We start from the raw sequence: 26,112 nt of genomic DNA, 5'->3' as shown, positions 1-26,112 counted from the left end.
TTTTCTCGACAGAGGAGAGGGAATCTGTAGAAAACCTCGGAACCCTATTGGTGAGACTCTTGCGTCAGTAGCCAATTTTTTGCCTCCCCCCTAGCGGCTAAACTATTTGACCTAGAGTTCAAATTTAGTTCAGATATGTATTCTCACACGTAGATTACAGAAAAAAATAACGAATGTGATTGGAGGTGATGGTCATAGAGTTGTCAACGAATTTGTACGATTTTTTGCCAAGAATGCATAAAAAGTGATCTTGGCCCCCTTAACTTTTAAACTATTTAACATGCAATGCTAAAATTTGGCATATTGGTGTATTTTAACGCGAATATTACAGGAAAAATATAGAGAACTTGCATACGTAATAATGGCCATAGCGTGGTCAAGGAAAAGCTAAAAATTTTTATTAAAATCGTTTTTCCCCTAACTTCTACAAAATATATGCTTAACAAAACGATTTATAACTTATTAGTATGACTTTTATACAAAGAATTTATAATACAATTTTATGTTGAAACAGTGATGAAAGGTTTTATATTTTTATGTTAATTTAAGGTTTTTTACTAATATTCTTCGCATACTTTGAGTGAAATTTTTTTTTAGTCTTGAAATTAAAGAATCAATTAATGAAAAATAAGATTTGCCGTCTGAATTAGTGCATTAAGTAAATTTATTGATCCTCAAAGTCAAAGTGTTTATTTAATAAAAATGTTGAAACATTAAATTACTGTGATTTAATTACATAAACAGTTTGACTTGAAGGATTGATAAATTTGTTTTCCGTAAACAACATACTTACAGATGCCATAACCTGCCCATTACCGTCCTTTACATCTCGCTTCCACAGAATGTCATCTTTAAGAAAATGCTTTTCGCATACGACCTGACCAGTTCTTACAAAATTTTTTCTTAAAATCGCCTTTTGCCACTTTTCTACAACATCTTTATTCCCGGGAACTGAAAAAATGTATTTTCTCTGCCTTCCCTTGATATTTATAACCCGATTTACAATTAGGAGCAACGCAAACACGTCCATTATATTTTGCCATTGTTCTATACTAGAACTAGATTTTTACTAATTAAACACTATTAAGATACTCTTTTTTAAATGAATCATTTGATTCTAATTTATAACGTTTGTAACGTGTTTTTCAAATAAAGTATGCATACACTCGAATGTAAACATAACGCGTGCTGCGCACAGTGCCATCTTGCGGCCACTTTTAGCACATAGAAACGCAAACCACTAAGCTGACTGCGTTTAACTTGAGTCATACTAGGGTAGTATTTACTAAAGGTGTGCATTTAATCGAGTCGACTCGACAACAGAAAATTCGAATCGGAGATAATTCGATTCGAACTAGTCAATTCAAAAATCGGCGTTTCCGATATTGAATTGCACAACTCGACTCGGTCTACTTTCGATTCGAATCGGCCTATTCGAAATTCGAAGTTTCGAATTGCGATTTGCACGACTCGACTCAGTTAACTTTCGATTCGAATCGCACAATTCGAAATTCGAAGTTAGACTTTCGAATTGCTATGTAATGTGCTATGATGTGTATGTAGTATGTTGTGCAATTCGCAGTTCGAAACTTTGAATTGGCCGATTCGAATCGAAAGTAGACCGAGTCGAGTTGTGCAATTTGCAATTCGAAATTTTTAATTTTATTAAATTTTAATTCTAATTTCTACTGTATACTTTTTCATAAACTTATAAATTAAGCGCTACAAGAAAATTCCATGTAAATTAAGTAGAAATTATTGAGGAACTGTTTAAATATATAAGAAATAAAAACAGTTTTATATGATTTCGATATGAAATGATATTAGGAGTTCGTTTACGCTTTACTTTTTATAACTGCTTTTTATAATACTTATTTTTAATGGGATATAAAGTATAGTATTTAGTTATTCAACTGCAATTTTTAATGAATTTCTTTTTTTTCTTTACTAGCTGTTTTCCTCTACTTGCATGTGCTTTTTGCATGAATTTTAATTATTATGCACGTCAAAATTCGTTACTAATACTGGACATACAATTACAGGTAAGCTTATTATTTCAATACTTAGTCGTAATTTCTATGAATTTTATAAAATACTTTATTTATAAGAGTTCAATTATGTGTGTTAGAACTGATTGGATAATAAAAAGATAACTTGATTTGCCTTTACTATGTAATTTTCTAAATCTTATAAATTTTTATACTATATATTCTAAGCGTCAAAATTACGCAGGCCTATAAGATTTAAGCGAATCTCAGAACCAAAAACTGCACAATAATTTTCAGATGTTTTTTAACATTCTAAATTTGAATCTAACATTAGAATTGACACAGTCAAGAGAAAATTTTGTTTTCTAACAGTTTGTAAATTCATCCGTTGGAAAGAATGAATTTTAAAACTTGCAAAAAACTTTATTTAGCTCTGAGATATCGCTGTTAAAATTTTTTGAAACTTGTTTGGACGGTTTTACAATTTTTAAGAGAAAGCTGTGTAAGTTTGAATATTTTCTGTTTTATGTATCGTTTACCAAATCAAATAAACTGTATCTCTGTCAAAACATTGATTTTTTCCAAAGTATTAAAAAGAAATAAATTTATTCGACTTGGGGTGAACGATATAAATAAACAAATTTTAATCTAGATGTAGTTAATAATGTAATATAACGATATAAAATAGAATAGAATTCTCTTCATAAATACTCATGCTTACATTTTATGGCTTACAGTAATTAATAAGCTTATTTAATAAAGTCCAAAAGATACCTTATATCCTAGAGGCATCCTTCGGACATAGGATGTCTTTCCATTTTGGCGGTCAGATTCCAATTCTATAATATTCAAATCTTCCTTTTTGTAACAGAAAATATTGAAATTTTGCAGGCCTGTGTAATTTATCCTGAATATTACATAAATTTATTCTACAAATGTTTATTTTTTAATCGCAATAATTTTATGTGCAATATTTCACTAATTATTATCATCATTTTTGACCTCATCTGCACATTCTACGACAAGAAATTAGTCTAGGATGGCTATACAAAAATTAACCAAACGCTTATATTTTACTCAAAATCGCGATCACGCAGCATATGTCACTTGTATTGTTAATTACAGTCAGGTCTCGCAAAGTGTCGTCGTTCGAGACCCGACAAGTGTCACTTTTCCCCCTTTTTTACCCTCTTCAATGCGAAAAATCGACTTCGCCAAACCGGTTTGCAACATAAACCAATGAAATGACCACTTTTACTACACTGAGAAAACTGGAGTATTGGACTAAACATCTGGAGGGACAAATCGTTGATATTTGAGAGTTAGCTATTGGATAACAATCTAAATGTTCAAATACACCATTGACAGATATTCGTGCCATTTCTCTTGGAGGGAAAATGAGTTTATAACAGAGGGACAAATTAACCATCTTGAGAAATCCCTTCCTTATCCGGCGCGAAATGAATAAATATGGCAACCTAACCCCTAAATTAAATACATAAAATGTCAGAAAAATAATTTCGCGCGCATCAGATCGTACACATTTTCTGCGCAACTTTTAACTCTCAGATATAATGGGAGAGAATATACAAGTAGATTTCCATTATCAATTCAAAATTTATTTTAGAAGGACTATTTAAATCTCTTCATAAGCAAAGGAAACATACACTTTTTGAACCTCTGAATTTGACTCTCCAGTTTTCTCAGTGTAAAGGGGCGTGGCTTTGGCCACTGCCATTTACTGAAACAGACCGTCCCAAAAAATTCCCAGTGACGACACTTAGCATGACCTGACTGTATATTTATTAGTATTCTTAATAATTAATTTTACTTATACACTCGTCTATTGCTTAATTATAGATTTTTATTTTTATTAAGTTACACTATTTTTGGACATTTTTTGCCCCCCTCTTCACAAATTGTTTGATTCCCCCCACCCCCTTAAAGTAGGACGTAATATTTGTATGGCCCCTAATACACGTTTTTAATCTTTGGAGTACTGGTTGGGCTTCATGTAATAAAGACTCCAATGTCTCCATGGTTAACTTCCCTATCTTTTATGAAACGGAGGATGAGTTGGAACACACAACTGAATATATGCGGGATTCAATTATCTGCTTCCATGAAAGAAACTGTAAAGCGAAAAAATTGGACTATAGCAAGGGTAATAAGTAGTGAAACCCTTATTTGGAAGGACTTAGATAAACAGTAAGAAAACTTTACAATAAAGTCAAGAAACGTAAGAATCAGCAAGCGAGGGATGCATATTATGTTGCTCGTAATCCTTATATGTAGGAGGTAGAGAAGGCACGAGGTATCAGTTGGAAAAGTTTTTGCGAGGGAATGGAAAGAGTACTAGAATAAAGGACATACACCGGAGTCCTGGAAAAGGACGAGGTAATCCCTAAAGACCACAAGCAAAATTATCTTTCAGGGCAGCGAGAAAGTGAGGCGTGCCCGAGCCGCTAAGTAAGTGGATCGATAGCATGCTGTAAGAAGGGCCCTAGAAGTCTTAAAAGATTGCACACAGCGAGAGTCAACTCAACTTATGGCAGTAAAAGAGAAACTAGACCAACTTCAATCAATGGTTTTTAGAAGCACTACGGGAACTGAAAGAAGTATTTTTCACTTTGGAGACGAAGTATGGTATACAGAAAGCTTTAATATGGACTGTGGATTAGTACTTGTGTGGATAGTCAGGCGGCGATAAGGTGTCTAAATAAATCTCTTAATAGAATTGACACTCGTCTGGAAATGCCGTAGCATACTGGATGAGTTGGGTTCAGTAAATATACTTTTATTGATCTGGGTACCGGGTCACTCAGGGATTAACGGAAATGAAAAGAGCCATTGAAAGATGTGGTCAAAGGGAACATGAAACATATTGGGCAGGAATTGAGGCATGAAGACTATCGGAGTCTCTGTTGGGACTAGTACTCAACAGTAAGTGAGCGAGCGATCTCCTGAAACGCGATAAAATCAGAATTAGAACCTATTAGTTAATTAGAAAACACGAGTACATTTATAGTCACTTCTCAGAAATCGATTAATATCTTTTAAGCTTTGACTTTGACATCTTACTGATTATTTTTAGAGAAATAGACACTTCCCTTTAAGATAGACTTAAGTTTACTTACATACACAGTAAAAGATAATTTGACAATGGTCCAAATGTAGATTACTGTTGCTCCAGCGGTGGATCACTTACAAAAATTTTACTAAAAAACATTATATATCAAATTTACGAGAAAGATACGTTTCACGCCTTTTATTAGGCTTTACAGACTAATTTTCAAATTCACTTTCCGTTCTATAATGGATAAAAGGATAAAATCCTTTGTATTTTTACATATACAATGTGACTAAATACCAATTAATCTTATTTAAACCCTTTCATGCCCGATTTTTTTAAACTGACGTAAATTTCATCATTTTTGAGTTGCTGATTACGAATCCAAGGTCATTTTTAAAAATACAAAATATCGGATCCAGTATTAGCGACCTCGAAAACCAGAATGTAGTCATTTTAAACAGTTTATCTGGACTTTTAAAATTTTTCCTCCGTAATATTGGATCCGCCATTTTGTATTTTCAAAAAATTACATCAGATTCGTTATCAGTGACTCTAAAAACCCCCGAGTTTTTCATGACCAAGGTTTGACTTTTTCCATTTTCATCCGCCATATTGGTTCCGCCATTTTGTATTTTTATAAACTGACTTTGAATTCATAATCAGCAACCCAGAAACCCCCTAAGTAGTTATTTTTATGACCTAAGCTGAACATTATCTCTTGATGAGTGAAACATTAAAATGCTTTCCGCAAACAGCATGTTTTTTTTCATCACTTTGTCTTGATGCCCAATGGATTTCGACGATTTCGACCAAGAATGTAACATTTCATCCTGCGACAAATTTGACTTATTTTACTTAAGGGGTTATATACAGTCACAATTTTCAAAAAATCGATTTTTTTTGCATTTTCTGAAAGCTGCAACAGGAGTAAAAGACTCACTATACGGTCCTTGAATAGATGATTCAATGCAAGTTTAAAAAAAAATTTTAACTCAATGTAAACTGTTTGTGAAACTTTAAACTCGCTTTTATCAAAACTATGTTTTTCAAGTCGGTGAACACGATTTCTCAAAAACCACTAAACCGATTTAGCTCTAATTTTAACACAAGCTCAACAACTACTTTTTGCTGTCTTTGATCGAAGGTTTTTTAAATAAAATTATAATTTTAATCAACATTTGAAAACGATTTTTTTTTCATAAAAATTAACTTTTTTTTTGGCTGATATTTTGTCAAAAAATGATATTTTTTTAATTTCTTCGATCAAAGACTACATTTTTTTATACACTAACAGAATCTATTTAACTTTTTGATCTTAGATGATTCTATCAATTGTTATCTTGTACACCGCGGGACACATTTTTTCGAGGATCTTTGAGAGATAAGCTACAGAGGCCAAAAAATAATATTTTTACAAATGAAATATTTTTTTCAACTTTAAATGATATAAAACATTATAGGAAAACTTTCGCTTTAATAAATAAATATTCCTTTTAAAAAAAAATCCCGAAAAACTGCATTTTTCCGACCGTCTGACTGTATATAACCCTTTAATTGAAAAAGCAAATATATTATACTAATTTTTATTTTATATAAAATTTATTTGTTGTTAAACAATATTTTATTAAAAACTTGCCGTACGAGGTTTAAAAAAGCTAAGATTGCACCTGTCACGTCCCAGGTTAGGTTGTCATAATATGAAAGAGGGCGGACTCGGTTTTGCTTTGACTACTAAAGGCGCTAGCACAGCTCCTACTGCCTGCCTGCCTGCAGGTTGACATGGTAACACATAAGAGTAAGAGAGTCAGAAAATTCAAATTAAATGTTTTTTCTCTCTCACTCTTATGGCGCCTGCCTGCGCAGGCAGGCAGGCAGTAGAGGTGAGAGTGTACCTTAAAGCACTCACTTTCAGGTAGGATATTGGCGGTAGAATTTGAATGAATAAAATCAGTTAAAGTCACACTGTATTTATTGGTTTGAAATCACAAAACTTTAACCGCTTAAGTGTCAGGTCAAAATACAAGAAATTGACCACGCGTGTCAGGAAAAAATTAAAATTTCTGAAATAAAATAAATAGGCTTCAAATTTATTACTTAGTCAATTAAAAATTTTTTTAAATATACACCAAAATAGTACTTATTGACCCTGAAAAAATCCGAGCAACCAATTTCAAGTGAATTAAAATATAAAAAAAAAGATTTTGGTCAAAGGAGTCAGCAAGTAGAAAGCTGTTCTGCTTGCCCTTTGGCAAGTACGCTTTCGGAGACCCTCGCTATCTTCCCCTCTGAAGCCCTTTCTAAAAAGAGAGGATAGAATGACATAGACATCTTCTACCCCTCAAACTCGAGCAAAAACTTTACAAAGGTTGAGACTGAGTTTTCATTATACTCTATTCCTAGAATCTATTGGTCAGGCGACACAAGAATGAATCATCTGTAACTTTAAACACGTGTTTACATTCTTTACAAAAAAACATTCCCTGTCGAAAAAATTGGAACAAAGAGCGTTTAAATAGTGTTTTATAAAATGTTTATTGCATGTGAATTGCGTGTTTAAGAACACAATAAATGTGTTTGATGCGTGTATATTGGAACGTTTCAGTGTTTCATAAACACTTATTTCATTAGTCAGTGAACTTAATGTTCTCAAAACACTGTATGAACCCTGTTATGTATGTCAGAAAAGTGTTTAATGAGTGTTCTTACTGAATGTTGGAAATGTGTTTTAATAGTATTGTATGAACCATTTTCAAACTACGAATTCTATGCTTAAATTGTGTTCATACTGTGTGTAATCGTATAAGTGTGTTTCAAGATAGTGCATTCTGTGTTTAACTAGAATAAAACTATTTTCAAACACTTATTAAACCTTCTATTGTTGGTCACATTTTCGACAGGGTTTATGTATGAAAACGAAAATAAGAAATAGGTACATACACTGGGTAGCAGACACGCAAGTTATGTTTTAACCGGTAAAATTTTGTTTAGTGGGTGATATTATAATAACAAAGTTTTCTACAAAAGGCGTCTTTATTCTTAGATTGATGAAAATTCAAGAACTTACTAAGTATACCAAAACCATGGCTACTTTCAGTTAGAGCCGATCATTGGTGTTATGTCTCCTTATACTACTTCGTGGTCCAGATAAATATAGTGCTTGAAATGTTAATTTTGGTTAGAATATTCACAACTTATACAACCGATGCATCCTATAAAAATTTTGCCGCAAGTTAATCTCCCTACGGACTGATTCGGGCGAAAATCTTTGTTTTTATGTCATCGCTCGTACAATAGTGTGTGAGAAACTTCGATGTATTTATTTCGCAACAATAAACGCAACCCATCTTAAATAGGAAGTAGTTATTCAGGAAAATTACGAAACCTAAAGGCTTCACATGCGCCCAATTTTAATAAATAGTGAAGCCTGGAGGAACGTGTGTGTAGTTCCTTCATTAAACCTGTAGTGACACCGATCGGTCCACCATCACAAGCGACAACTGATCAATGGACTTCAACCAATTTAAAAGCTTAGCCGGACATTATTATGGCTATAATTTCAAGTGAATGAAAGATATTAAAAGCTGTTTTTCAGCTCGCGAAATTTGGACAAAACTGAAAGGAATCTACCAGTTCAAAAGTCCAACACAAAAAACAGCCTTGATAAATAATTTGATATCTTAAAAAATGGAAGACGATGACGATGCTCGCGAACATTGAGAAAATTCAAATTTTCGTTGCATGTGTTATAATTAATACATTGAAATACAGATACAAATAGAAGACTTCGAAATTTTCTGCTTATTAATATTTTTTTAATCATTTAAAAGCTCAAATCTAATCGAGTACCTAAATATTTCGAGTATCGAAATATTCGACAGATAATCAATTCATCAAAAGATCGAAGAAAATGTTAAATCAACTTATTTTCAGAAACAGGCAAGATAATGAACAACAAATTGCAACGAATTTGAGCAAAACTCACGAAAGCTGCTCCTTGTATGTACTTGTACAAGAAAAATGAAAAATTACTCATCATTGTTGTCTATTTTGATGACATTCTGCAGATGTGTCGAGATTTTAAGGAAATTTCATCTTTTGGATCGAAACTCGCAAGGTGTTTTGAGATCAAGAATCTGGGTGAACTTAAAAGTTCCCTGGGAATGAATCCTCATAATTCAGAAGACCTGTATCACCAAAATACAACAACTATTTGATATGGCATATTATAAATCGGTCTGAATCCCCATTGAAAATAATAGTTAATTAACGATAAAACAAATAATTATTAATAATTAGTTACTTTTATAACTATTGAATTATTAATAATAAAATAATGTTACTTGCAATTATGATAAATTTACTTGTCAGATTTGTCAACAGTTGCCTTCAAGTCAAAGTCGATCAAGTGTCGACATGAATATTGGTATTGGAGAATCGTCTTCAGACATCTCACACACTACAAGGACGATCAGCAGAGCGATCAGCTAATTTAATGACAATTTCTCAAAGGCTCACTGGACTGCTCGGCAAAAGAATCCTGCGATATTTAAAGAGAACAAGTTACCTTGGCATCACGCCAACAAGAACGGCTGTTAGAATTCTATACGTACACTGAAAAAAATTTCTGGCACCCATATGCCAGGAATTGACTAGATTGCATGGTTACGAGAGTAATCCACCACGCAATCCTGGTCACAGTTGTAGTGTGTGACGTATGATTTTAACTAATTTTATTTTAGTATAAATTTCTGCTTAACGTCAAGCAAAATCTGACGCTTTCAACAATAAAAATAATATGAAATTTAATTTAATAAATTTCGCCGTCAGGCGCCAATTAATTTTTAAGCTCAATTAATAAACTACCCGACAAACAACAACACCTCTGAGACGCTCTCAATCGTCAGAGGAAATTCTGCCTGAACAAGTTGGCAAGCAGAAATGCCAACGACGAGACACGACTGGCACAGCACTGGCTCGATACTGACTCACCCAAAGACGCTCGTTGATTTCTCTCTTTCCTAATTCCGGCACGCTCCTTCCAAAGGATTCCTTAATTGAGGGAAGAGAAATAATCCAACACACAATTAATCCACTTTCACAATCTCTACTTTTATTCACAAAACTATAACTTCTTCTCTCGACAACAAGTTTTCTGACAACACACTTCTCTGACAATTCGACCCTCTATTGCCTTTCTACACATCTCGTGGAACAACTCTCTACACACGTCGTAGATCACTCTCCTACATCACTCGTAGGCCAACTGACTGCCAAAATGTCGGCGAAAACTAATGACACCTGTTTCTGGCTTTTCTCCACACGTGCTCGTCTTCTTCAACTCTTCTTCTCTCTCGTTCCACTGGCTCTCCTCTCTCTGTCTCTTTCTAACCATCAGCGGCTCTGCCCTCTAGCACTTTCTCTCCTACTAACTAGCCGCGCGACACACATTCACCACTGATAGTGGGTCACACGGCAGTTCCGACTTTCTAAATTACCATACCAATTAACGATCACGGTTCAGGGATAATTCCGACAGATGACATGACGATTCAGAATATCGACAAAATAAAAAACGACAATTCACATCGTCACAAGTGAAAATATAGTTAACTCGACTAGGAACATTAGTCAGAGTGACTAGGGAACTTTATCAGATTAACTGGATCTGCCATAAATTACTTCTGGTTCTGTGTCTGTAGCATCGTCAGCGTGATATATTTGAGCTAAGAATATATTATTTAATTTATTATTTATTTATTATTATTTAATTTATTTAATTTAGATTTAAATTCAACTGGCATACATGGAAAAGTAATGTAAATTCCGTTTATGTTATAAACGCCTGCGTGTGAACCTAGTGGGTTTCCAGTTTTAACGCCATCTTCGTAAAGAAATAATGGAAATGTTATTTTTTCAGAATTAACTTTAGATTTCCAAAATTCTGTTTGTATAATATTGCTCACAACACTATTCTATTCGCTTTCCGTATTAAAAAATATTTTTTTTGGCTTAATTAAACAACCCAAATTTTACAATTGCTGGAGTCCTTTATGTTCAGTGTTAACGTTATTAAAACTTTTTTGAAGGGTTTCGAATTTTTTATTAATATTTTCTTTCACATCGTTTGGCACATACTGTAGATCTTTTAATTTTAGCTTATTTAAATAATCGCAATTTAAAAATAATTCAAAGGCGAAAACAAATCGTTGAATTTGAACTCGTGATACAGATGGATCTGCATTAAATGGTGATATAGTTTCAAATACTTTCAATTCTAGTTGAGACTCATCTAGTTCTATCAATTTTAAATTTAAATCGGAAGCATCAATTGAAATATTCTTGGATTCGAAAAAATTATTGTTTTCTGACAAATCAATTGCATTTAAACAGTTATTTCCAATATTTTCCGTATTTGCGATAGAAGAGTAAATGTTATTTTTATGTGTTTTCTGTATATGATTATTCATTGAACGTCTATCTGAAAACATGCGTTCACAATCTTTTTCTGGACATTTATAATTGTCAACGGAATTTACAATGAACAGATTGTAGACATTTTAATGCCGATATATTATTTATGATCCTTTACAAAAATAAATACTATTAACTACTTTCAAATTTAAAGTATTTTTCAAATAAACTCAAAATAAAAAGGTCCTTACAAATATTTTTAACGCAGACTATTCTTTACCACTTTCGTCTCCATCGCTTTCAGTTCCTTCACTGTCCTTGCTTTCAACTTCTTGAATAGGCTCATCTGATATTCTGTTACTCTCTACAGATAGTAGATTCGACCATACTGAGTTAAAACTGGAAAATTTGTCATTTTCATCACTGGTAACTTCAAAAATATACTTTTGCAAAAATTGCCAAATCAGTTTGCAGTCTCCTGGATACTGCGCATTCAATGCGTAAAAGGACAAGAAGCAAAATTCAACTGCTGCCATGAGACTCATCATTTTGTATTTATTTCCATTTATATTGACGTAAATATCGCAATTCTGTACAGGTCCAATAACGATAACTTGTGGTTGCAATGTTAAACCGAATTATCTTTCTAACCGATACTCTCATCTAGGTTTTTATTTCACATCATTGCTAATTGTTTTCCTATCGCCAAATGAAATTTCATATTTGTAATTTTTTTCGTTTATAGTCGGAAATGGAAACTTGCTTATGTTCAGAAACCTGGATTAAATGGCTCATCCAACTGGATGAACCATTTTGGAGATTTAAAAATTGATGTTAGATTCGTAAACAGTGACCAAAAAAACCTCTCATAAACCATTTCTTCTCAAGAAAATCCGAATTAAGTTTTAATATTTCTTCAGATATATTGGATTCGCCATTATGAATTTTTAAAAACTGGCACCAGATATGTAATCATCGACCCCAGAAACCTCAAGTTAACGAGTTTCAAGTATATCCGATATATTAAATCCGCCATTTTTATTGTGTAATGTTAACTTCAGGTTTTAGTCAGCATGAGAAAGTCTTCAAATTTAATTAATTATTTAGATATTACCGACTTTTTTTCGCCGTGCAAGCAAAAGATAATATTTTTCACAGGCAAATTCTACTTTATCTTAATTTTTAATAGGTCAGACATTTTTCTTTGGTTTTCTAATATTTTTCTTTGCTGTTTTCGGCGTCCACCCAGTGTTAACACCGAGTTCATTCTGATTGGATAGATCGAGAAGAATACCAATAAATATTAATGATCATTGGAGTTTTGTTAGCTCGGTGTTATCATCTGATGAACGCCGAAAACAGCCTCTGTATTCTGTAGGAAATAATCTTTTGTTTTTCGTTGGATTTATTGAAGTTAATCACTTCTATCAAAAGTTATATGATTTTGACACGTAAAAGAGCACTTTTGACCTCTATGTGTCACTCTAGCGACCTGTCGATGCCGTTCTTTTTCCGCACTATTTATTTCTGGTTCTAGCGAATCTTTTTGGCTTTCTCAAAGTTTGACCTAAAGACAAAACATTCACCACTGCTTGGGACATGGTTGACATTTCTTTAAACAAGAAGCAACTTAGGCTTCATTGAATAGTAGTAGACATATGACCGGCTTCACCACACCTAAAGCAATCAGCCAATCTGTTTATCGCCTTACAAACTCTTCCTATGTGGCCGTATCCAAGGCACCTATTTCACCTAACGACCGTACATCTTCTGATTGGTCACAACATAAAGCAAGGCCACCATCTTTTTAAGCTTTCCAGCTTCTTCTAAGCTTGTGACTTGGACCAAATGAAACCAAACCAAACCGTCATCTCAATATACCACGATCTTATTCACCTCATCGGTTAAACTTCGCCTATCTGAGGAACCGTCTATTTCAGGCAGAAAGACTCTCCTCTTTGTGGACCTCGCTCCAACCACTCGTGTTTTTCCTAAAATTTCAGTATAGGTAACTTCCTATTCGTGTTAGATCATTGCTAATCCTCTAGGTGACCTTCGTGGTTTACTGCGTTCTTTTGTAATCGACGCCCTGCTGACCTGACCACAAGACAATTTAGAAGGCTTCTTCTTCGAGTCATTATTTGGCTCGGAACTGCTTCTTCTTTCCTTTTGAAACTCCAAAACGACGTTTCGCATCTCATTCAAGGACGCGTTGAAACGGTCGTTTCTGACTCTTCTATCCTTACGTGCTTCTTCTGCCCAGACCAATCCTTGGTAGAGATGTTTGTCTTTCTGCTTTGATTCTACATGCTTAGTGCAACTGTACGGACGCTGTAAGACTTTTAAGCGCTTTATCGATTGTCATGTTGACATTATTCTGCACTTCACAGGACTTCAGTATTTTGCTGACCTCTTCTGCAATTCTATCAGTTTGCGCTGCTTTTTCATCATGCAGCTTAATGCATTTATATTCATCTTCTTTGCAGCTTACGATATTAAGTACAGATATACTACTGAATACAGACCTGCAAGTGGCCTGATTCGTCTTTCTACCTTCTTCGAGATAATTCTTGGTACTAACAAAGCGTTGTTGCTTTCCTGCATCCTTTAACAACTGTTTCGGTTGTCGTTTAGTGAAAAGTCCCGCCACCACGACAAGATCTACCGAACATATCCAAGATGCATATAATGTTTGGAAGTGGATAACCACAACCTAGCGTATCTATACAATCGATGATGTTCAGTAGTGGACATCTATCAGCGGGGTTCGTATTTGTTATTATAAAATTGTTTGTTGATCTCATGGAATTAGTTCCGTATTGGCAGTTTGACACTACCAATGCCAATACGGAATCCCGCATCACCCAATACTTTTTTTAAAGGGAAGATCAAAATTTGAGGAGTAAAATACTTACATATTACCGGATACGAAACAAAGTTTTAGCAATAACAGATTTTAATTGTAAGTGATATCTTTTTAAGTTGATCCCAAGAATAATAAAATATTTTTATTATTATTATATTATTAAGGACGTATGTACTATTTATTTAAATAGATATTTTTCTTTTACTTTTATTAATTTAAGTATTGTAGTTTACTTTAATTTTTCTTTTATTTTTGTTACAGATGGTACAAATTCATTGATGGAACATCTCGTCGACAGCCTGTTCAATTAAACGAGCGAGTTAGACAAGTGAGTGGTACGCTTATCATTCGAGAAGCACGAGTTGAAGACTCAGGAAAATATCTTTGTATTGTAAACAATTCAGTTGGCGGAGAAAGTGTTGAAACAGTTTTGACTGTCACTGCACCACTTTCTGCAGAAATTGAACCTACAGTACAAACAGTTGACTTTGGAAGACCTGCTACTTTTACGTGCAACGTGAAAGGAAATCCAGTGAAGACTATTTCGTGGTTAAAAGATGGAAAACCACTTGGACATGAAGATCAAACTCTTCGAATCGAGAGTGTTAAGAAAGAAGACAAAGGAATGTACCAATGCTTTATAAGGAATGATCAAGAGAGTGCTCAGGCTACTTCAGAACTGAAGCTTGGAGGAAGATGTAAGTAAACTTCTTCTCACATTATCATTTTCCCTTTTTTTATTAAGGGTGATTAAGTTAGAAAAGAAGCATATCATTTCAATAAACAAAGTTCTACGATTGTCTTTGTTACTTGTGGAACATATGTATAACGTCAATAATTTTATTGTAACAGCAGTTTAGAACCTGTCGCACTCAGGAAAAATTTCCTCGTGTTTAATTTCTTTCTCAGTATAGAATGTACTTGTTTCTTTCGTAAGAAAAATATTTTCATCATCTTCTGTAAAAATACGGTTCTCCATCAGAAGATTTTCTTCCTCTGTCCCCTCATGTTAGTTAAAATGTCCTCTTAATATGACAGACTGGGCGAAAATAACAAAAAAGCGATTAGCGCAATTCTTTTAATTGCTCATAACTGCAATCGCCGTGGAAGTATCTGTTTTCGAGTTCCTTTTCTTTGGTACCTTCCGCGGTCATTTTTTATGTTTTGTTAAGATTAAAGATTTAAGATCCTGTACTTTCGTCAAATAATCATAAATGAATCTATGTGAGATGAGGATTTCTTCCATTAAATTTTCTATCAACATTTCATTTATATAACCCTCTTTCTAAAGCGGCATTTCCATAAGATAATGTAAGGATAAGTTTTAATACATTCTGAAGATTTTCCGAATTCGATTCGAATCTCTTTAATAGCAATAAATTCCACCGAAAACCATCCAGACTGGTATCTTTCCGATTATATATCTTCAGTTGTTCCACGACAAAATGATCAGCTAATAAGGCTTTACACTCTTGATCAGAGTCTTAAATAATACTTCCACTAAGGAAATTTGATTTTAAGACAATGTACAATACTAATCGTAACTTTTTTTAGCTGATTTAAAAGATACAGCTATTAATGTGAGATTAAAACATGTTATTCTTTCTATTAAAGGATATTTCAAGGAAATTTCTCTATTAATTGCTGAAGACATTTTCTACAATCTTCTTTAAACAGAAGGACTTTATTAGAGCTTACACCTTTGCACTTTCCTAGAGTATTAAGAGTAATGATACATAAATTGAAACAGAATCTTTTGTTCAAGAGAATTTACATTAATAAACTTTAGATTCTACACCTCACGCGGCCGGGTTCGCCGGCTGTGAGGGTTCAATAGTAATTAAAAAACCGTCAGGCGCCAGTCGGCAGAAGGTCGACACTTTTATCAATTTAAAATATTAATTTTATTATTTTTATTATGAGATTATCAGAGGGATGGTGAGTTGGGCGAACCAAGAATAAAAATACAACGTGACAATAATACATGTATTGTTTCCACTTACTTTACAACTGCTATCAATCAAACGTCTTCTCCCTGGCTAGGTTCAATCACACTTTGTACTAGTTACAATTAATTAAAATAACAGATAATACAATTATCGACTATTAATTCATTAATTAAAATAACAGAAAAATACAATTGTCGACTATTAATTCGTCTCTACACATGAGCGTACGGCACTAGAATGGTTTTCACCTCGCCGGTGCCTCGTGAATATCACGTGACCCAGAGAGTCGTTTTCAACAACTCTAGTGGCGCGCTTTTCAAATGTAATTCAGGGAACATAACCTGTTTTCCGGTCGACAACACCAATACCTCCTGTTGCAAAATCGAAATTATTGGCTACCTGTATATATACCTGTTTCATTAGATCGATTCGATGTAATGAAGATTTTTCTAAAATAACTTCGTCTACAAATCATGTCATGCAATTTCTCAGTAAAAGATTCAATTCATCAATCAAAAAAGATGCTAAAGGAGCATATGACTGAAATTCCGTAAGAAAATGTTCTAAGATCCTCAGCTAATGATTGAAAAAAGGCCAACTTAGCCGGAAAACTTTTTTCACATATCGCATTAGCGACAATCGTGAAACTATAACATGTCGGTGGTTTATTTATGGTCTGCACAGGTTTCATCAATTTTTCTAAATGTAGCAAAATATTTATCAATTTCCGAGCAACTATTACGTTTCCAACTCATCTAACTTGACAAAATTTCAAAAAAAATTCACTGCATCCTGTTATTTCAATAAAATATCCTCGACAAGCTGGAACTAACTTAAATAAGTTGAAGGCTGCTCTTGAAAATTGTACTAAACCCCAATTTGCTTTTGTGATTCCTGTTTTAAAAGCACCATAAATCACGTTAAGTGCACTAGAACCCAATTCTAGTAATTGTGGTGAATCATAATCAGTTCTTAACTTAAAATTGAATAATTTTAGAAATTCCCAATTCACATTGAGTTTTGATCATCAATATTTTCAAGAGCGATTTGAAATCCTTCAAGAAGGTCCGTTACTGTGGTACGTTGCAAAAAGACTGAAGTTAACTATCGAGTACATACTTGCTTTTTGTTACTATTCCAGAAAAGAATATTTTAATCCGTATACTACGCTATAGGCAATTTTCTCTTTGTGTAATTTCATATTTTTAGCAATATCGCTGTAAGGAAACATTTTCTGAAATAGGAGAACTTTACACTAAAAAATGTTGGCTTGAGTGTCAGCATCTTTAATTGTTCATAAACCCTACTTTTCAGTTATCTATCTAATGTAGGTAGCATTTCAATTTCTACAATCTATTTTATAAACAACGTTTGTTTTTACAAATTTCGGGGTTTCGTCTTTTGATAGTTTAAAAAGAATTGTGCTAAATTTATTAAGTGATCTGAAAACTATCTTAATGATAAGCTTATCAAAAGCTTTTTTAATTAATTGTAAGGTTGTTTCTATGTAAGGTAAAGAAATGGTTGTTAGAAAAATATTTTTATCCAAAATTTTTATGGAATTGTTATTATTGTTCACAGTTACTTTGATATCCTTTTGTTGATATACTTTTCAAGGAAAGTCAATGGATATCCATTTTTTAGCAAAGTATCAAATACTAAATTAATGTTATTTGAATGATGTTTTGACTCAGATAAATAAACTATTCCAATCTTTACGTTAATGTGATGATGTGAATTAAAATTAAAATAATTTCAAGACCAGGTTTTCTTTCGAAACCAATTTGTTTCTATAATGTTCGGATAAATCTATTGATATATCCAAAAAGTTAATTTCCCTAGTAGTTGATAATTCAAGTGTGAACTTTAGGTGTTCATATTTATAATTGAATCTGTTAAAGAAATCCTGAACTTTAGTTATTAGTATACAACATATCGAATTATTAACATATCTATAATAAAAGATGATTTGGTAGTCAATTTCATTTAAGTTTTCCAATTCGATATGTGATACATATTAAGATATCTGGAATTGCAGCAGAAATTAGGTTACCCATAGGCACGCCAAACTTCTGTTTATACAATTTACCTTGAAATTTGAAAAATACTATTACCTGTATTAATTGAAGTTGACTGGTTCCACATGCCCTTAAACAAAAATTTTCAATTGTGTAAATTCCCTATTCAAAAAGTTTAATTTTTATTGTATTTTTTCAATTTCATTAAATTATTAATTTATATTTATAGTTGAACCACCCCAAATCCGACAAGCTTTCTCCGAAGAAACACTTCAACCTGGACCTAGTGTTTTCCTAAAATGTGTCGCTAGTGGAAATCCAACACCCGAAATAACTTGGGAATTAGACGGAAAACGTTTATCTAATACAGATAGACTCCAAGTTGGACAATACGTTACAGTCAATGGAGATGTCGTATCTAACTTAAATGTTTCTAGCATTCACACTAATGATGGTGGACTTTACAAATGCATTGCTGCATCTAAGGTATGAAAATGTTTTTATATATTTTTATAAATATAAACGATATTTATGATTTGTTGGTTAACTGAGTGATTTAAAATTGAAATTCTGAATATCTTTTTCTGGGAACTATTTAATACACATAGAACAAATGCAAGCAACAGTTGGCAAAAAAGTCGCTTTAGTCAATTAAAGTAAAATTACGAAATAATAAATTATTCTATAGCGAAAACGGTAGGGAAAAGACACTATTTAAGTCCTTTTTATTTTAGGTCGGTGCTGCGGAACATTCTGCACGTTTGAATGTGTATGGGCTACCTTTTATTCGACACATGGATAAGAAAGCTATTGTCGCTGGTGAAACTCTACGTGTGACATGTCCGGTTGCTGGTTATCCGATAGAGAGCATCGTTTGGGAGCGGGACACGAGAGTTCTTCCCATCAACAGAAAGCAAAAAGTATTCCCCAACGGAACATTAATTATTGAAAATGTTGAACGGCAAAGTGATCAGGCAACGTACACGTGCGTCGCTCGTAATGCTCAAGGCTACAGTGCAAGAGGAATGCTAGAAGTACAAGTCATGGGTAAGTTTCGTAACATGTCTATTTTTTAACTATACTATAAAATTTATTAATTCATATTAACATTTATCAGTCATGGAGCAGAATTTACTATTTGAAGCTAAATCAAAATCGATTTCTAAAAAGTGGATTGATTTGCTAAACAAATTTTTAATATCAAACATATTTTAAAACTTATTCTTTAAAATTATATGTTATAATAAATTGTTTTTAAATTATATATTTTTATATTTTTACTGTTGAAATTAATTTATTTTAATTTGTTTAATTTTGTTATCAAAAACAGAGACTCACACTTTTAGAAAATCTTTTTTGTTTTATTTAAATATTATGATTTTACTCAATGCCTGTTGACAGTTAATAATAATTGACATTCTTAAAATCAAATTTCGAGTATTGATTTGAAATTATTTGTATGGAATTCAGAATTATAAGTATATTAACGACTTCTATTATTATCTACATTACTAAACAAACTATTTATACACAAAGGATGCATAACTTTTGTAGTTACGCTCAGAGAAACGATCAAAATTTTTCTTATACTCTTTACTTTATAAATAATTTTTCATGTCATTACATTTTATTTTTAACTGAATTAAATCTACAACTTCTAAGTATAGGCAATAAATTTATTTTAATATTAATTTATGTTTTATATTATAATTACATGAAGTTAGTAACTTTTGTAAAATTATTTAAAGTTCGTAAGATTTTAATTGTGAATTTCCAAACCGGAGAGAAACTGAGAATGAGGAACACGTTTAACCAATAAAAATCTTCTGTTAAGGGGAGATGACATCCCTGAAGTCTCTTTTGAATCGGATTTATATAAATTTTTATAAGATACAGGAATAAAGTGAATAAAATTTGGTTTTCGGGACTTTATTTGTTAACCTTTATAGTTTAAATTGATTGCTTGCAGAGGGTGCTAAAGTTGATCGCGTTTTTTTACAGGACAAATAGGTAGGCAAGATTCTTGTTAGACGGTTTAATCTAAAACAAAAATTCGAAATTTTTCTGATTTTGCTTCAGAGAACATAGGATATTTTCAAAATATTAATTTTTATGAATTTGGCAGCTGTTTGAAGAAAAAAGTCAATTTTTTAGTAAATTTTAGTAAATGACGAGCAAAGTCTAAAAAAGTGAACTACTCTCAGTTTCTCTCTGTCGAAACATTATTTTCAAATTAATATTGTAAATTTGAATAACTGTTACTTATTTAATGTTCAAAATTCAGAAGCAATATTTATATATTTCAAAAATCAATCTGGTAATCAAATTATAATCTCCGCTTTTTTAATTTCAAAATTCTTGAGTTATAAAATTCACAGTACCAGAATGATTAAATAATCATTTTTTCTGAATTTCAAACTTAAAAATAAGAAAAATTTATGTAATTGCAGTTTATTTTCAGATTTAATTATATAATTACAAATAGGTGAATTTTCTTTAGATTTTTAAAGAATCTACAGAATTATTTTAATTTCAGCAGTTTACTAACTAGAAAAGATATACAATATATTTTCTTTCAGAGGAGTTAATTTCGAAAATTTCTTTGTTTCTTAACGAGAATAGTAAGAAATTTCAATTTACATAATAATGATATTGATATGAATTAATGTTGAAAACTATATTATTGATTTGAATCAATTTTTAAAAATTGATATCTTGATCATCGTCGTATCTTGTTGTTCCACTTAATAAAAATGAGTTAGGGAACTTTTAGTTGCTGATTAGTGTTGATTTAATCATTGTGGTGTTCATTTTTGAGTGATCAACTTTTTCTAATTCATTATATAAAGTTGGTATGGCGGTAGGTACTGATCAAAAGACTTGAACCTGGATTTTTGGTGAATGCGCTCGAATTATTAAATCCAATAAAATTAAATGCAATTAGTTTTAAGAATAAAAATTATAACGAAAAGATGCTTTCGTGAGTGTAATTTAAAAAAAATGTATAATGCAAAATGCGGTACTCATTCTGAAAACATTTATCAGCAATACATTGTTGTAAATGTATTAGTTCAAATGATAATATACAACACGTTGATACTTCAATTTTATTTAGGCATATTTTTGAATTTTATAAAAATTAAATTTTGAAAGATTGTTTCTCGTCTTATCTGAATAGAATATCGTTTTTAGCTCGAATAATGATTTGTGGGGGAAAAAATTGTCTGCATCTATTGCAGCTATTAACCGGAAGAATTAAAGTAATAATTATATCAAACTGAACAGTGTTGTTGGCAAACAAAAAAAGTTATAGTTTTTAGATTTCTTATTGTTCTTTTATATGATTTATTTACATTTGCTTCAGGTCAATAAATTACTAATTGAATAATAGAGATTGTTACACAGTTGGGTCTTCTAAGTGCAAGATTTTCCTAACTTTCTCGCTTTTCGTGATTTGCAATTGAACTGCTACTAAATACTGAGTGTAAAAAATAATTTTTCGGTGATATATTGATGATTAAATTTAAAATGTTATTTTCAGCCCGTCAGAAATAACTGAAGTCTGAAGTATAAATTTATATATCGAAAAAATATCAATGAATCAATTTTTATAATTACTTGTTTTAAAAAACAAAAATGTTATATTGGACCTGGTCTAGGACAGGGGGCTTACTTGCAAAAACAAGTTTACGAGAGAACAGCGACAAAAATTAATATTTATCAGATTCGCTTGAAACTCATTGCATGGGGGTTGTTAGTATCGCTGATTATGAATCCGGTGAAAGATGTTAGAAATTAAAAATGGCTGTTCTAATATGGCGGAATACTTTTTAAAAATTCAACTTATTTATTTAAAACTTATTACTCGAGGGGTTGTTCTTTTAAGAATAGAATATGATTGTTTTGCACATAAGAATGTTTCTTTATCTTATACATCGATGTATTTTCTTTCTTCCAGATTTTTAAAAGAAATCAGTTCTTTTCGTATTTTTACTCTTCCTTATTCTCAATTTTAGTAAACTTCTAAACAAAGTAAGACTTTCTGGTTTTCACCACGTGAAAGAGCGAAAAAGGACTTTTGTATTTGAAACCCCCTTTTCCTAAACCAGGTCACATATGAATCCATCAAGAATGAGTCAAAAGCTTTTAAAACATTAATTATTAAAATGATTTTACATTTAGACTGGAAAATTGCTGTTAGAAATCTTTTTATGAAGAGAGAATGCAGTTAATGAATATTGCTTTCTTTAGTGCTTCCCATAATAGAAAAATTCGCATTCACGAAAGTACCTATGAATGCTGGTGAATTTGCGAATCTACAGTGCGCCGTAACGTCCGGGGACTTACCATTGAAGATACATTGGAATTATCCTGGGCAAGAGATGGGTGGTGCTTCAGGTGTACTTGCAAGGAAGGTAGCAGACCGTATTAGTATGTTAATGATTCCTGTAATTGAAGCAAGACACGCTGGTGAATACGTTTGTACTGCTCAAAATGCAGCAGGAAAGTCTTTCGAGTCAACATTACTCACTGTCAATGGTTTGCAGTTTTCATCTACTGCATTTTTCTAATGACAGTTTTCTGTCCGTGATGCCCATGAATTGTCTGAATTTTCCTAGTGAAATTATTATTATCAGCCTGTAATTTAATTTTTCGTTAATACTATTACTTTTCTTTATCATCAAAGATCTCTCTTTTGCACGTAATTTATTGTGATAAAAGCAGATTTTGATAACTTTTACGCATATATTGTAGTCCGTAAATTATGTTATTTTCAAGAGTAACAATATTCCAATCCTTAAAATCATGATTCATCCTTCACCCATATTTTTAGAATTTGATGATTGTCTTAATTTTTATTTTTGAGAAATATTTAGGTATTAAACAATAAGTAATTGAAGTTTCATCAGTTGACGATATCTTTTTCTGAGCTTCTCATGAAATTCTTTTGCATCTTCTCGTAGTTGGGCCACAGTTATTACCGATAGCTTTTAATACTGAAACTGCAAATGAAGGAGACTCTGTGTCTGTGGCTTGTTCGGTTTCAAAAGGCGACATGCCTATGGAACTCTCTTGGGCTTTTAACTCAAATCCAATAGATGCGTCAATGGATTCAAGAATTACAATAAACAGAATAAACAAACACTTAAGTACTTTAAGCATCGATGGAATTTTAGCTAGGCACGTAGGAGAATATTCATGTTCTGCGTCAAATCTTGCGGGATCCGTTAGTCATTCGACAACTCTCTCCGTCAATGGTATTTGAGTATACGAAGCATTTTATATTTTCATATTAATTAACAGTCAGCTTTAAACTTCTATTATTGGTGTTACACTCTTTGCATGCGCAGTTACAATTTTAATTATTCTAGAGTGCAACAAGTTCAAAATTATCAAAGTAAAATTATGAGTTTGGGACCGCACTATACTCTCATGAAGCTTTCTTCGTTTATCTCATTCCAACTCAAAAGGTTAAGCGAAATTAATTACATATTAACGAGAAATTCTAATATTAAAATTTATCATCATCTCGAGGAATTACGAAAAATTACAAAAATTTATGAAATGAAAAATACTAGACCTACTAAATATTTTTATTTATTATAAGAGAATACTCTGCACAAAATCATAAAATCTCAACAAATAACTTTTTCGTTTTTTAAATCTTTTTCCTTTTCTAAAAATGCAAAGTTAAATTTTAAAATTTCTTGTTCTATAATACAATTGAAACCATTTTCATTATTTTAAACTTCGGTAATGAAAATCCCTGAGTTCTCTTTTATACATAATTCTATCAATGATGCTCTTTTTTGTTTCTCTTCTATTATAGAGCTTTTTTCTTTCCTGTTTCTGAACCAAACACCAAAGATAATAGTTATCTTGACGCGGCAATGTTACTAATTGCTGCTTCCTTTTTTTCTGGAAACCTAATCTATGTTCAAAGTGTTTCCTTCTTTGCTGCTTCATCTTATTTTCCCATATAAGGAATTTAGATTCTTCGGTCATTGTATTTACGTTTTTCTAAATTTTCAGAAAATTTCAATATCCAGAGAATCCTTTCTTCTTGAAACATTTCTTACATTACTATAGCTTTTACAAAAGTGATGCTACAAAAGCTTTTGTAACCGTTCAGGATCTTTTTTTCCTACTTGAATGTGAATTTACAGTAGAAAGTTAAGTTATCTGTTTGAATGATTTTTAATTACTATAATTGATTGAATAGGAAGTACAATTGAATAATTTCGAATGTTGGATTTCTTACAATATATGAAACTTATTTTGTTAGAAACATAAGGGACATAAAATTGTGTTTTGTGGAAAATCACCTTCAAATTTTATTTATCTACATAATTCTTTAAATTGATTTTTTTCACTGCCATACCATATTTTAAGAAATGTTCCGTTTGATGTTGAAGTTTGGAACATGGGTTAAAAAATATCTATAAACAAACTTCAATAGTGAAAATTTGCAATATTTGGTTTTGTATTAATTTTGTTATTTCGAAATATCGTTTGAAATTTTTTTAAGGCAAAAATCATTGGATTATATAAGACATCATTGTTTTTTATGTTTATTGCAAGTTGCACCACAGATTACGCCTTTCATTATGAGAGATAAGCCAGCAAATTGGGGAGATACAGTTACAGCAACTTGCACTTTGAACAAGGGAGATCAGCCCGTTCAATTTGAGTGGTTCCTAAATGGACAGCTTATAAATGATGACTATTCTGAAATATCTATAGTGACAAATAAGCGTGTCAGTTTGTTGACAATTGATAACGTTAAAGCGAGTCATGCGGGAGAATACACTTGCAGTTCTAGTAATACTGCTGGTGGAACAAGTTTTAGCGCTTCCTTAGTCGTGAATGGTACAAACGTTTGTTGATTTTTCATGAAATGCCTTATTATTTTTAATTTACTAAACACATTTTTCACCCAGTCACAAAAATATCCTCAACTCTTTTTATCCCAAATTTGTTACAAGAGATCCTGATTTTTTCAAAATTATTAGTAAAATTCTAGGCATTACTATGAGTTTTATATTATTTTTTAATTATCCGCGACTTCCGCAATAGAAATTAGAAAGCTGAATAGATTATATAAAACGTGGTGTAATATAATACTTTTGTTTTGAAGTTGCTCCACAGATTGGTCCATTTGTAATAAGCAATGGTCCAGCAAATTGGGGTGACACTATTTCAGCAGCTTGTTCCATTACCAAAGGTGATTTACCTGTGGATGTAATTTGGCTCTTTAACGGAGAAGATATTCGTTTGCACAATCCAGATGTTGAGATAAATTCTATAACTAAACACATGAGTGCGATCAGTATAGAATCAGTTACTGCTAGACATGCAGGAGAATATACTTGCGTGGCAATAAATAGAGCCGGAAACGTCAGTCATTCGGCAGTGTTGACAGTAAATGGTACCTAAATATACAAATGTTTTCTATTTCGTGCACGCTAATTTGAGTATCACTTTACGCTTCTTTTTCATAACCATGTGTTAGTTCTATTTGAACGTTCTTTTCGAATAATTAACATATTACACTGTAACATTTGTGCAAATGTTAAGGAGAAGGCAAACTTACTATTAGTGTTCATGTACATATCGTATTCCAGACGTCCTTTTCCGCAAAATCCTCTTTTTACAGAATAATCTATTTCGTCGTTTTTAACGTTTTAAAAAGTTGATTGTTACAGTTGCAATCATTGGAAGCTGAACGAAGTGTGGTTGCGGTACTATTAATATATTTAAAAATTGAGAACATACGTTTTGACAGTTTTATTTTTCTTCTTTCAGT

General features: G+C 32.1%; 1 protein-coding gene across 50 annotated transcripts in view; it reads left to right on the top strand.

Annotated features, from left to right (window-relative positions):
• LOC122508873 (Down syndrome cell adhesion molecule-like protein Dscam2) overlaps positions 1 to 26,112 on the top strand; it is a 176,013-nt gene that overhangs the window by 66,237 nt on the left and 83,664 nt on the right. For 44 of the 50 annotated variants that reach the window (XM_043622471.1, XM_043622474.1, XM_043622482.1 and 41 more), the window contains 3 exons: positions 14,600 to 15,036; positions 18,535 to 18,791; positions 19,040 to 19,352. In XM_043622471.1, coding sequence (XP_043478406.1) covers positions 14,600 to 15,036; positions 18,535 to 18,791; positions 19,040 to 19,352 — 1,007 coding nt within the window. Of the gene's footprint in view, positions 1 to 14,599; positions 15,037 to 18,534; positions 18,792 to 19,039; positions 19,353 to 22,556; positions 22,845 to 23,269; positions 23,564 to 24,887; positions 25,176 to 26,112 lie in introns of all 50 variants that reach the window. The other 6 variants (XM_043622509.1, XM_043622495.1, XM_043622486.1 and 3 more) reach the window with 3 other exon arrangements.

The sequence above is a fragment of the Leptopilina heterotoma genome, unplaced genomic scaffold (assembly GCF_015476425.1).
Source record: "Leptopilina heterotoma isolate Lh14 unplaced genomic scaffold, ASM1547642v1 Lhet_58, whole genome shotgun sequence".
NCBI lineage: Eukaryota > Metazoa > Arthropoda > Insecta > Hymenoptera > Figitidae > Leptopilina > Leptopilina heterotoma.
The sequence above is the reverse complement of the archived record's forward strand: the minus strand, read 5'-3'. Positions and strand labels throughout refer to the sequence as shown.